The sequence below is a fragment of the Globicephala melas genome, chromosome 4, assembly GCF_963455315.2.
Source record: "Globicephala melas chromosome 4, mGloMel1.2, whole genome shotgun sequence".
Lineage (NCBI taxonomy): Eukaryota > Metazoa > Chordata > Mammalia > Artiodactyla > Delphinidae > Globicephala > Globicephala melas.
The window spans coordinates 96,227,302-96,241,477 of record NC_083317.1 but is presented as its reverse complement, the minus strand read 5'-3'; the positions used below and the strand labels follow the sequence as shown (position 1 = coordinate 96,241,477).

Below are 14,176 nucleotides of genomic sequence, written 5' to 3'. Positions count from 1 at the left end.
GGGGGGGTGGGCCCTGGGCTTTCAATAACTATTCTCAGATGAATTTAGGAGTAATGACACTGCTCAACATTTAAAAGAGGGATTGTGCTTCTAATATAATTTCATATAGTTTAACATACTTCCTCAGGGCTTCAATCCGGGAAAGTTTGACTCAGCCTTCATATCTCTTAACATGTCCTCAATCTGAGAAGCTTCCCTGCCACCTCTCATCCCCCTGCATTGATTTCTATGTCTTTTCTCCTGCTCCCAAGGCACCCTGAGCATATCACTCTCCAGACTTGTGGATCTCCCTCCATGTGGACTGAAAAAAAGCTCTTTGAAAATGAGGGCTATGTGCTTTGAGATTATCCCTGGCACCAGCATTGTTTCTTGTTTAGGGTTGCATTCAAATATTTACTGAGTGAAGAATGAGAAATGAAGCAATTTACTGAAAGCTTACTTTGAGCCAGGTATTTTGCTGGTCTTTAAAGTAGGTTCTTCTATTTGAGGATTCTGGTTGTCTTTTTGAGATTAAATTTGTAAACATGAAGCAATTAACATGATGTAAAATTCCAAAATTTTTTGTACAGGAAAGTACAGAGATAATTCAAAGGGAGAGATCTATGTAGACAACGAATGCAAAATATACTTACAAATATGAAAAATATTTTAAAAATATGGTTAATTCTCAGTTACTCATACTAATGGGGAACAGTGAAGTAGCTGATTTAAAGACCAAAGTCCTTGAACTTTTTCTTTTAGTAGATATTCTGTTTTTGTTTAGACCAATAGTAAAACGAGTTCTTATTCCCTAGCATTTTGCTGATAAGAGAGGAGAGCCACCTAAGAGTGTTAAGGGGCAAGGAGAAGCCTTGAGAGTTGGAACCATGTTTTTACCGTCTTTCTGTCTCTAGCCTGCAGCTTACCTGAAGCACCAAGTCCAGGCCTCCCAGACTGCTATTCATATGCAATTTGCCATTATAGCTCAGGATTTCAAATGTAATGGTTCATCACATCAGTGTAACAAGAACAAACAAATCACAAAACAGTTCACACTGGGCTCTTATAATCCTCCAGCCTTTAAAACTTTCATCATTTATGCTTTCATTTTAAGCCCTCTGCCCCTCACAGGTTTACTCACTGAGAATGAGTTTATAAGAAAAATAGACATGTTTTCTGTTTAAATAAGCAACATCTAAAACCATATTTATAAAACTTTTACCAAGATTTTAAAATTTTCAAGTTTTTCTTTGTAAACAGTACTTTACGGTTCTAAAAATACAATGCATTCATGAATCTTGACATAACCTTCAGTAAGTAGTACCTTCATTTTATTCACATGTAGCCTTATTAACTGCTCACTTTGAATACATACCTGTTCACCATAAAGTACAGGTCGGTTTAGGTTTAATCCCTTAATTGTTTGGTTTTGAGTTAGGACTGTAGCGAATGCTATCACACTCTGCATTCCCTAAAAACAGGTAAATTCATTAAGGAAACTGACAAAGTATATAAATTAACCCCTAATATTTCAAGATCACTAATCTGGATTCTGACAAATCAAAATCATGTTTTTAAAAAGTTTAAGTAATTTCCTGATCCTTCAATTGTAGGTTGATCAAATTCAGAAATGAATTGTTACTGTGTTATTTTCTCTCTGCCCTGAAATCTGTAACATACATGGGGAGTTTCTTAAGGTTTCAGTATCCATTTCCTCCGGTGTTTACCTCTAGGTTTGCTCCTAACCCCTCAAGGTTCTATATGATGCACAGAAATACGGACATACAAGTGGATCCCAGCTAGGGCTCTATACTACTTATAGTGTATATCCTTAATGCAAGCTTTCTTTTACATTCATACTAGTACTTTAGGTGTGTGTTTGTGGCAGGAAAGGGTTACTAATCACATTTTTCACTGCTGCCACAGGCGTCGCTCTACCTTATTGGAAGGGCCTAGTCCTCCGCCATGTCTGTGATGCACACACATCTAGTTGTTATGCCAGAAAACCTGGGCTTTCTTCCACTTCACCAGTCAGTCCTCTTACTCTCCTATCAGCTGATCAGCAAGTCTTACAGATTCTGCCTCCAAAAGATGTTTCAAATTAGTCCATCTCTGTAGCTACCACCCCAACGCCAGTCCTCATCACCCACCTGAATTACTGCAGAAACTGCCTAAGTGGTCACTGGGCTTCCTCTCACCACCCTCTAATTCCCCACAGAGAGACAAGAGTGATCTTTTACAAGCACCAATCATATCATGTCACCCCTCAACTTAAAGCCTTTCCATAATTTGCATTTAACTCCCTTTGTGTAGCTACTCTGGCTTTTTAGTTCTCAGACTCAGTATTTCATCATTCATGTACTCCCCTCATGATTTTTGCCATATCTGAGTATCAGTTTTACTCTTTACCTAATACTTTTCCATTAAATCAACTCACTTTTCACTTATATTTATTTTAAAACTGTTTCACTACCATAAATGGAAAGCCACAATCCCTTGAAATAAATGGAAAGCATTTGTAAAAATAAATATGTATTAAAATTACCTCAAATTATGTCAGTCAGTATGCTACCCATACCACACTTGGGGAAGCACTAACCTAGAGTCTGTGGGTTCTGGACCCCCTGCCTGGAATGTTCTACCATGGACCCTCTTCAAGGGAGCTCTTTCTCATCCTTCACGACTCCTAAGTATGACCTCCTCAGGTCTTCAGGGAACCATCCTATCATGCATATTACCTTCTGCCCATTAACAGAGTACTTCGCCAACTTTGTAGCACTTTTCTCTAATTTACTGATGTTTTCCTAACTAAAATATAACCTTTATAAGGGCAGAGATCATATATGATGCACTCCTGTATCCTTAGAATCTAGAATTGTGACTGGTATGTGTAGACAATACACAGTTGACCCTTAAAGGGTCAAGGATCAACTGTGTACCGTGGTAGCCATGGATTCAAACAACCTTGAATCCTGTAGCAACTGTAGTATTTACCATTGAAAAAAATCTGCATATAACTGGACCCCAGCAGTTCAACCCGTGTTATCAAGAGTCAACTGTGTATTAAATTAATGCTTTCCCAAGACCATACTGGCTGCATCTACCCGCTTCTTAAGCTTTAGAGCCTATTACCCCAAAGAGCCTCCTTGGCCCATCTTACTGTTTTCCTGTCCCAGTAATTTTGCATTAACCTATTAAAAATAGGTTCCTAACAGTAGGCCTGAAGGTTTGAAGGCATGTTTGAGAAAATGAAGCCTAGAATTTGAAGACGTGCAAAACAGACAAACTTCTCATTATCAGTCCACATGAAGGCTCAGAGCAGCTCTTAGCATCATCTTAGGTTGTATGCTATAACATAACTACTCACTGCAAAATGTTTCCATAAGTAAAAAATTTATATTATACAAATGAAGTAGTATTTGTTTAATTAAAAGGAACATAATCATCTTCTTTAGAAAATCCCATACAAGTTAAGAAGGGTAACAGATGGAAGTTTAGGAAGATTTTTATTACACTGGATATTCTTCCATAATATTATTATAATCTGATTCTTATTTAAAAAAATATTTTCTCTGATATTAGACCTTAGAGACAAGCTTAATCATTCATAAGACTGTCATTTAGCTGGTCTCTGACACTTCTCTATGCTAGTTTCCAGGGAGAATGATCCAATATCTGAGTGACTATCTCATACCCAATTTTACTCACCAGATCACAGTCACCCAGATCTAATTTCTCTAAGGATGAATTAATTTGTAGCATTGCAGCAAAAAACATTCCACCCTTATTTTCAATCTTGTTTCCAGTCATTCTTAGGTGTTTCAGAGTTGTATTCTTCTGAAAAGGAAAAGAGGCAAAACTTGGTTAAAATTTTAACCCATCGAATTCTCTTTAGATTACATGAGTTAGGAGACTATATTACTATTTGCAGACTCATCAGTTTTTCATGGAGATAGAACAGGATATATTCCTTAAAGGTAACATTCAATTTCCCATAACAGATAAAAATCTAGTTTAATAGTTTGGTAGAAAGAATGCCCAGGAAATAGATACCAAAAATAATGACCAGTGAATGAAGCAGATTTTAATAACTTTCCTTTCATTAGAAAATCTATAAATTTATCTTCTAAGAAAATTATACCACCTTTTAAAATTGAGATGAAATTCACATAACACAAAATTAACCATTTTGAAATGTACAATTTGGGACTTCCCTGGCGGTCCAGTGGTTAGGACTCCATTGCTCTCGCTGCTGAGGGTCTGGGATCAATCCCTGGTTGGGGAGCTAAGATCCCGCAAGCAGCACGGTGCAGAAAAAAAAAATAAGCAAGAAAATGTACAATTCACTGGATTTTACTGCATTCGCAGTGCTGTGTAGCCATCACCTCTAGCTAATTCCAAAACATTTTTATCACCCCTAAAGGAGACCCTGTACCCATTAAGCAATCACTTCACATTCCCCTGTATCATTTTGAAAGTGATACAATTTCTCAGACATTTGCAAAGTTTAATTCCTTCTCTTATTTCATTTCTTTTGATAAATCTTTCACAAAATTACAGACATTTCATTGTCCTAGTGAATAAATATCTGGACATACAAGTGTAAATAATTAACTTTAAAATTAAGTCAAACCCCTTTAAGAGTGGGAAGAAGGCAAGGATGTCCACTCTCACCACTTCTATTTGACATTGTACTGGAGGGTCTAGATAGGACAATTAGGCAAGAAAAAGAAACAAAAAAGGCATCCAGGTTGGAAAAGAAGTAAAACTCTTGTTTGCATATGACATGATCTTATATGTGGAAAATTCTAAGGAATCCACCAAAAAAAACCAAACCAAAACAAAAGCTGTTAGAACTAATAAATGGGGAATTCCTTGGCAGTCCAGTGGTTAGGGCTCTGTGTTCTCACTGCTGAGGGCCCAGGTTCAATCCCTGGTCAGGGAACTAAAATCCCACAAGCCGGCCAAAAAAAAAAAAAAAAAGAAGAACTAATAAATGAGTTCAGCAAGACTGCAGGACACAAGATCAATATACAGAAATAACTGTATTTCCATACACTAGCAATGAACAATTCAAAAATGAAATTAAGAAAATTCCATTTATAATAACAGCAAAAAGAATAAAACATTAGGAATAAATTTAACAAAAGGGCAAGACTTGCACATTGAAAACTACAAAGCATCAAAGCATGGTTGAAAGAAATTAAAAACAACCTAAACAGGGACTTCCCTGGCAGTCCAGTGGTTAAGACTCCGAACTTCCACTGCAAGATGCATGGGTTCAATCCCTGGTCGGGGAACTAAGATCCCACATGTAGTGCAATGTGGCCAAAAATAAATAAATATTAAAAAAGTAAAAAACTAAAATAAAAACAACCTAAGTAAATGGAAACACATCCCATGTTCCTGGATTGGAAGACTTAATATTAAGATGGCAATATTCCCCAAATTGATCTAAATATTTAAAGCAATGCCTCTCAAAATCCCAGTTGCATTTTTTGCAGAAATTGATAAACTGATCTTAAAATTCATGTGGAAATGCAAGGGACCCAGAAGAACCAACACAATCTTGAATAAAACAAAGAGGACTCACTTCTTGACTTTAAAACTTACTACAAAACTACAGTAGTCGAGATATTGTGAGACTGGCCTAAGGATAGACATATAGATTAAAAGAATAGAATGGAGAGTACAGAAATAAACCCTCACATTTATAATCAACTGACTTTCAACAAGGATGTCAAAATTAATGGGGAAAGAACAGTCTTAACAAAAGGTGTTGGGTCAAATGGATATCCACATGAAAAAGAATGAAATTAGACTCCTACTTCACATCATATATAAAAATTAACTCAAAATGTATCAGAGAACTAAAAGAGCCAAATCAAAAAGCTGTTAAAAGAAAACGTAAGTGTAAATCTTCATGACTTTGGATTAGGCAAAGTCATGAAGTTGTAGCCTTCTTAGGTACATCACCAAAAGCCCAAACAACAAAAGAAAAAATAGATCAAATGAATTTTGTCAAAATTAAAAAATTTTGTGCTTCAAAAGACACCACTAAGGAAGTTAAAGGCAACCTACAGAATGTGCGAAAATATTTGCAAATCACGTATCTAATAAGGGGCTCCAGAAAGGGCAAAAGATTTGAACAGATAGTTCTCCAAAGAAGATATACAAATGACTAATTAGCATATAAAAAGATACTCAACATCTTTATTCATTAGGGAAATGCAAATCAAAACCACAAAACCTCTTCATACCCACTAGGATAGCTCAAATCAAAGAGACAATACGGCTTCCCTGGTGGCGCAGTGGTTGGGAGTCCGCCTGCTGATTCAGGGGACACGGGTTCGTGCCCCGGTCCGAGAGGATCCCACACGCCGCGGACCCGCTGGGCCCGTGAGCCTTGGCCGCTGAGCCTGCACGTCCGGAGCCTGTGCTCCGCAACGGGAGAGGCCACAACAGTGAGAGGCCCGTGTACCGCAAAAAAAAAAAAAAGACAATAACAAGTACTGGTGAGGATATGGAGAAATCAGAACACCCATACATTGTTGGTGGAATTGTAAAAAGGGACAGCCACTTTGGAAAACAGTTTGGCAGTCACTCAAAATATTAAACAGAGTTTCCAAATGAACCATTTCACTCCTAGGTATGTACCCTAGAAAACTGAAAACATACATGCACAGAAAAATGTGTGCAAAAGTGGAAACCCAAATGTCCATTAACTAATGGATGAACAAATGTGATATTTCCAAACAATGGAATATTATTTGGCAATAAAAAGAAATGAAGCATGTTACAACATGGATAAAATCTGAAAGCATTAGGCCAGTCACTAAAGGCCACAAACTGTACGATTCCATTTATAAGTGGCCAGAATCGGCAATCTACAGGTAGAAAGTAGATGTGACTGCCAGGTGCTGGAGAGTGAGAGAGAGAAGCACAGAGAGGGATTACTAACAGGTACAGGGCTTCTTTTTTGGGGGAAAATGCTCTAAAAACAGTGATGGTGCTGATGGTCACATAACTGTGAATATAACTGACTGTTGAACAACACAGGGGTTAGGGGCGACGACCCTCTGTGCAGTTGAAAATGAGTTTAACATTACATTTGGCCCTCTGTATCCGAGGTCCTGCATCCTCAGATTCAACTGACAGTAGATTGTGTGGTACTGCAGCATGTATTTAGTGAAAGAAATCTACATGTGAGTGGACCCATACAGTTCAAACCTGTGCTGTTCAAGGGTCCACTGTATTCAATATACTTAAAAAACACTGAATTGAACACTTACAAAGGGTAAATTTTGTATATGTGAATTATATCTTAATAAAGCTCTTTATGTTTTTATTCTCTATTTTTTTAACTGAAGTATAGTTGATTTACAATGTTGTGCTAATTTCTGCTGTACAGCAAAGTGACTCAGTTATACACATATATACATTCTTTTTTTATATTTTCCATTATGGTTTATCCATAAAGCTGTTTATTTTTAAAAATGAGTTCAAAAGTGCTCATGTAATGTCCAGATTTTAATAAACTGAAGTGAAATAAAAAATATACATTCGCACAATATTAAAATAAGTTGACATTAACATTTGTTTCTGTTGGTTCCAAGCTAAAACTAAAGAAGTTAAAATTCCCAAATAAAATGTTAGTTTGAGGTATACGAATGCTTACATGTAGTGCTTTAGCAATCAGTTCTCCACCTTCAGGCCCGATGTCATTAAACATAAGGTTTAAGTAAATGAGATTATGTTGTTTCTAAAATAAGGAGAGAAAAGAAGCTATTACATATATATTATTAGAAATCAATAATATGTAAGAGCTGCTTTTTAAGTAAAAGTGTTTACCTCCAAAAAAAATCTTTATAACCAGGAAATTTCAAGGTCCAGCAAAAGAAAGGACCATTAAGGGAAAAAATCAACATGATCATTTAAACAAATATAATGGCAATATAAAGAAAAGAACTATATTCATTTTTGATCAATGATTCAAAGTATGGATGTGCTTTATGTACTTAACCATAGTGTATGAGTTTGCAAAAGATGACTGAGGAGGCTCTAGGTACCAGCTCTACTGAGACCAAATACACAAATGGGTTTTTAGTATATTTCAAGTGTTATAAATATGGCACAGAGTCAGGACACTTGACATTTTGCAAAACTAGTGTTTTGTGTGTGTGTCATTAGACTAGGTGATTTCACCGTAAACAGAACTAAGAATATTTTGATGACGATGCTTTTGCAGCATTTTTATTTGTGGTTGATGAAAATAACTTGGTTACTTCACTTTTTTTTTTTCTTAATCCTCACTCTGTCCATACATTGTGTGCCATTTCATGGACATGAGAATTTTAAGTTCATTTTAAGCTCATTAGAAGCACTTGTAGCAGATGAGAAAGGAACAAATAGGAAATTAAAAGGCCAATTTAAGGGAAGGATAAAAAATGATATATGCTGCTTTAAACATTTTATTTTAACTGAAAATACAGACATACATACGTATGTGCCAATCTTCTGAGGTTGAAACAAAGCCTTTTCTTTAACAACACCTATTCTGATTGGTGGGCCACACTGTCTTTCGTAAATAAAATGCAACCATAAAACAGCATTTCAGCTTGGGTATCTCCAAAGTGAAGTCTGCAGTAAAGGGTTAGCTTAGCAGGCTAGGGGTGCTGAAACCCTGCACGTTCCAAAGAAAGGGCTGGTTCTTAACTGGGTCCTGGGAGAAAAAAAAAATTAACCAAGAACATTTTGTAGTAAAATAATACCTGAAGCAGTTCTGCAGCATAGGATGCACCAACATCACTTATGAGGTTATATCTAACATCCAAACCTGAAGAACACAGATGAATAGAAGCTGATATTCCTTCTAGTGAACACTTAAAATCAGGAAAATGAAAGCTGGAAGGAATGATTCTTAAGGAGACATACCATTAATATATGGATTATTCTTTAAAATTCTGCAAAGAATCCAAAAATCTTCACCTGTTACTCTTTCTACTGGCATTAAGCGACAGTTACCAGCAACATTTAATGTGATTCCTGCCAATCTGTTAAAATATAAAAAAGAAATCCAGTAAAGAAATAAAAGTATTTTTCCTTCATGTTTAGTAACATCATGGATAGAATTTACTGGAACCAAGTATGTACCACAGTACAGGTTTATATCAAGTAACTTAAAACTACTGAATATGCTACAGCTTTTGCAAAGCACCTTAATATATGCATAGTTTAGGGCTTCCCTGGTGGCACAGTGGTTGACAGTCCGCCTGCCAATGGAGGGGATGCGGGTTCGTGCCCCGGTCCGGGAAGATCCCACATGCCGTGGAGCTGCTGGGCCCGTAAGCCATGGCCGCTGAGCCTGCATATATATATATATATATATATACACACACATGTGTGTGTGTGTATATATATATATATATATGCATAGTTTAATTTCTCAACCACAAGAAAACCAAAGTATTCCCACTTGACAGATAATGACATTGAAGACTTCAATGATTTGCATAAGTAAACCCAGCTCACAGGAGTTAAGGACAAATCTGGAACTCAGTAAACTCCACTACCTCCAAGACCTAACTATGTCAATCATCTGTGCTGAATCAAAAAGTATGTCCACTTTATCAAGCATTTGCAAATGGCTTTCAAATCACTCAGTGTTCCAGTATTTTCACACAGATGAATATCAGTGAATGTTACTGATGTGATCAAGTATTTGTCTTCCTTACCCCTTTTCAATTTCTTCATCCACTTTTTGGAGTATATGCAATATAAAAGGTTTAATTTCCTGGGACTTTTCCACACATAGCTCATAATAATATTCCTGTAGACCGCCAATAGGTTCTGCAGCTTCTGAAAAATAAATGCGTTACCCTTCATCACATATACATTATCCCAGGAGCTTCCCCCCCGCCAAAAGAAAATCAAACTTCTTTCAAAGATACAAATGTGTGCGTATAGAGTTGAGGGCAGGGTGAAGAATAGGAGATGACGTTAAGAATACAGAAAGGGAAGAAAAATAAGAAGGAATGGGAGAGAAGAAAAATGCTGTTTGGAGAACTAGGGCCATAGAAGTACCCACTGAGGGTGGGCAGACACTAACTTCGAAGTGACACAAAGGGAGAACTAACCTCTGTTATGTAACAGGCCTGGCAGCTGAGGAAAATGATGTCCAGAGAAATTACGTATTTTGCCTAAAATCATACAGATAAATAAGGGCAGAGTACAGAATCATACTGACTCCAAAGTCTCTTCCTACTCTGCTATAATGGGTTAGGGTGACTCAAGGTTGCTTATCATGGCTTCAAACAAAGACAATTTTATCACAGAGTCTAAACTCAAAAGGGATCTGAAAAATCACCAAGTCCAACAGGCTTCTTGGAGACCCTCTATACAATGCACGTTGATGGCATTTGAATACAGCTCTGTCTGTGCTTCCCAACACCAAGTTGAGGCCTAGCTCACAGAAGCACTTCACCTACCCAGGCCTTCCATTTCCTCTTTCTAAAGGTGATTTTCCCTGTCCAGTCCTTAGTAAGGAAGACAGAAACAAAACAGGAGTTAAGAACTTGTTCCTCTGTTATACCTGCACTTTTCCTTAATGGTCTTATTATTTTCGATATTACTTTTTAAAAAATTTTTATTGGAGTATAGTTGATTTACAATGTTGTGTTGGTTTCAGGTGTACAGCATAGTGAATCAGTTATACATATACATATATCCACTCTTTTTAAGATTCTTTTCCCATATAGGTCATTACAGAGTATTGAGTAGAGTTCCCTGTGCTATACAGTAGGTCCTTATTAGTTATCCATTTTACATACAGTAATGTGTATATATCAATCCCAGTCTTCCAATTTATCCCTCCCCCCTCCCCTTCGCTATTACTTTAAAAGCATCCTTTTTGAGGCCCAGGCCTTCTTGGGTAGAAGGTATGCTGACACTTTTCTTAGAAGCACACACCACTGTCTGTATTTTCTGTCCTACCTTTTGGGTATGTCTCTTTAAGAGTCCATGCTCAGATATCACTACTCAATCAGCCTGAGGTCTTTAGGATCCAGCTTCTCTAAGTCTCTACATCTCAAAGATCTTATTTGCTGAGTGGATTTCTGCACTATATGAACTAAAGAGTTTGCTAAACAAATATGCAAAACAAGATTTAAGATGAGGAACATCATATTACAAGTGCAAGCAAATAAACTTTTCTTATAGTTTTTTAAAATAAACTTTAAAAAAATAAATTTAGGGGACTTCCCTGGTGGTCCAGTAGTTAGGACTCTGTGCTTTCACTGCACTGCAATGCAGCCCAAATAAATAAATAAATAAATTTAACCCACACTATTTCAGATAACTTGGAAATTTCAATATCAAAAAGAAAAAAGAAAAGAAAAGAAACATTCATCAGCAATCCCACTACCAAAGAACCACCACAACTGAGGTCTGGGGCTATTTCTTCCCTATAATTTTTCTTTTTCTATATCCTTTTTTTCTTAAGTTAACATTGTGAGCAGCTTTCCCATATCATTAGATATTCTCTGAAAATTTTTAATATCAGCATAATTTCTGTCTTGTGGATAGATGTACATAAGAAATCTTTCACTTACCAGATATAAAATAGATAAACAACAAGGACCTACTATATAGCACAGGGAACTATATTCAGTATCTTGTAATAGCCTATAATGGAGAAGAATGTGAAGAAGAATATACTTATATATACGTATGTATAACTGAATCACTGTGCTATACACCTGAAACTAACACAACGTTGTAAATCAACTACAATTTAAAAAATTTTTTTTAAAGAAATCTTTCCCTTACTTTAGGAAATTTTCATGTATTTAAATAATACTTTAGCGCAATATTTCCCAAATTGTGTTTTGTGGAATACTAATCTACAAGATGTTCCAAATAGAATAGGTTTTACTGTCAAATAAGTTTGGGAAATGATGAATTGAACAATGCTAAACAGATTCCTATCTACAACACTTCTCAGGACATTTAAAACTCTCAGGTGCTCAAAGATTCCTCAGATTGTTGAGCCTGGCGGGGAGGGAGGTTAAAAGGGCTCCCAGACTTAGGACTTTCGTGACCATGGTTAACATGGAATGCAATCCAAAAAATGCTAGTTTAGCGTCCTCAACAGAAAACAAAGCAAGTAGATCTCAAACGGATTTACTTCCTGGAGCTGGGCTCCCACTGGGTTTCTTTCCTCTCTTCTGGCTACTACTTTCCTCGGTATTAAAAATGTTAAACAAAATTTCAGAAATAGAGACCTGATTGAAATAAAGACGTGTTTATTTGGGGTTTGTTAGGACTGCAACCCAGGAGACACAGATCCAAGAAGCACTTGAACTGTGTTCCACCAGACTGCAAAATGGTGGGGGCTTATAAATGCAAAAAACCCACAAGGTTACATAAATTGTTTGTCAAGAATTAGGATTGGAGCTGGCAAGAAGTAAGGGTGCTTGGTAAGCAAGGACTGGTTAGGAGTCTGAAACAATTACAAAATTGCGAAGGTGGGGGTAATTTGAAACTACAAGGTTGCAACTAGCAGCTGCTAGCAGATTCTGTTTTGAAAACAGCCGGTAGTGTCCTTGAGTCTGATACAGTTTAGAGAAAATTCAAGTTCTCAGTGATGAAGGAATGCATCTGAAATCATATCCACAATGGCCACTTGGCTCCATGTTGCATGCCTGTACCACAGTTACTCCATTTTGATTTTTAAACGATCTTAAGTATGTCATCAAAGAAGAGAGGATTGCCCTGAGAATTTCTCTGACGTTCATTCTGCCTGCCCTCAGCTGGCACGACCGTATCCAGGACATGCAGACAGACAGACTTACAGGTCATGTTTTTGTGAAGACATGAAGGAATCTTAGATTACAAGCTAAATATAGCTAAAGAAATTTACAAGAATATTTGTATTTAATTACCTGGCCATGGATGTCGATTATTTTAAAGCTTCAGCTATATCTTTCTGCTACTCTCTCTTTTATTTAAAATTCACTTAAGTATTGTATGTCAGGATTCTACGACACCAATAATTTATTTCCTATAGTGTATTCATATTAGGAGAAAATAATAAACCAGTCTGCAAAGTGTAAAGCAAAACCTAGGAATAACCAATTACACAAGAAAATGTCAAGACTCTAACCTAGATTTCATTTTTAATCCACACCGGAGTCTTGAATTCCAAATAATTTTTACTTAACAGCCTGTTTAAAAAATTCTAGTTAAGGGCTCATTTTGGAGGTGGTTCCCAATGCCCTCCTATACTGGAACAGCCAAGTACTGGGAAATCGAAGGGTTGAGGGTGTCATACTTGGGTGCCTATCCAGAACGTCTGTGTGACGCTGAACAAGTTACTTAAATTCTTCGATCTTAAATTTCCTCTTATGCTAAAAGCAGAGTATATCAATGCTCATCTCATGGTGCTTTGAGGAATACGAAGGCTTCTGGCACAATTCCATATCTACAACAAGTGTCCAAAATGGAAATGGTGGAGGGAGAGGGCGTTCACACTATACCTAACTTGCTACCGGATAATTCATGGGTGCAGAAATACTTAAAACCGAGCTGGCGTCGAGGTGCAAAGAGCGGTTTCCAGACCCTCTCGCCCACCTGGGCCCTGCTCTCTGGAGACTGCACAAAAAGGGGCCCAAGAAGTATATCCAGACAACCTTCTCAAAGACCGTAAGAGCAAAGCGACACACACACTTTAGTACTTCAGGACAACCCACCGCACGAACAGCGTACCCGCTGCGGGAACTTGGGGCTCCGCTCCCGCCTGCGTTTGGGGGCGCCCCGAAGTTCCGGCCACAGCTGGGGTTCCCAGGGGCACCCTCCCGCCGGACCACCTCTGGCCCGAAGTCTGCTCGAAGGAATGGGCCTGGCCCCGACGGCCCTCGCGCGTTTTGTCCGGGCCAGGCCGGCGCCAAAGGACCCTCTATTTCTTACCGCTACCGTCGGCCGCCGCCCACGCCGGAGTGGGGGTCGTAGATGGGGCGGAAGGTGGGGTCCGGGACTCAGGCCTGGCCTCCTGCGGGCTACGCTGCATGCTCTCTGCATCCCGCGGGCCGCAGCAGCGGCGTTGTCATGACGACCGCGCGCGTGCGCCAGCCGCCCCAGGCAGCCAACGATCTGCGCCGGGAGCGGATCCACCGCGCGACCCTGAGCGCCGGAACTAGCC

General features: G+C 38.1%; 1 protein-coding gene across 2 annotated transcripts in view; it reads right to left on the bottom strand.

The window, feature by feature from the left end:
* The window catches only part of LRRC34 (leucine rich repeat containing 34), a 19,522-nt gene extending 5,346 nt beyond the window's left edge, over positions 1-14,176 (bottom strand). Inside the window, exons 1-7 of one of the 2 annotated variants that reach the window (XM_060298430.1) lie at positions 13,945-14,176; positions 9,714-9,837; positions 8,914-9,032; positions 8,751-8,815; positions 7,658-7,741; positions 3,688-3,816; positions 1,355-1,450 (exon numbers count right to left, since the gene is read on the bottom strand). In XM_060298430.1, coding sequence (XP_060154413.1) covers positions 1,355-1,450; positions 3,688-3,816; positions 7,658-7,741; positions 8,751-8,815; positions 8,914-9,032; positions 9,714-9,837; positions 13,945-14,044 — 717 coding nt within the window. In that variant the 5' untranslated portion in view covers positions 14,045-14,176. The remainder of the gene's footprint in view (positions 1-1,354; positions 1,451-3,687; positions 3,817-7,657; positions 7,742-8,750; positions 8,816-8,913; positions 9,033-9,713; positions 9,838-13,944) is intronic. The other variant, XM_060298429.2, reaches the window with a different exon arrangement.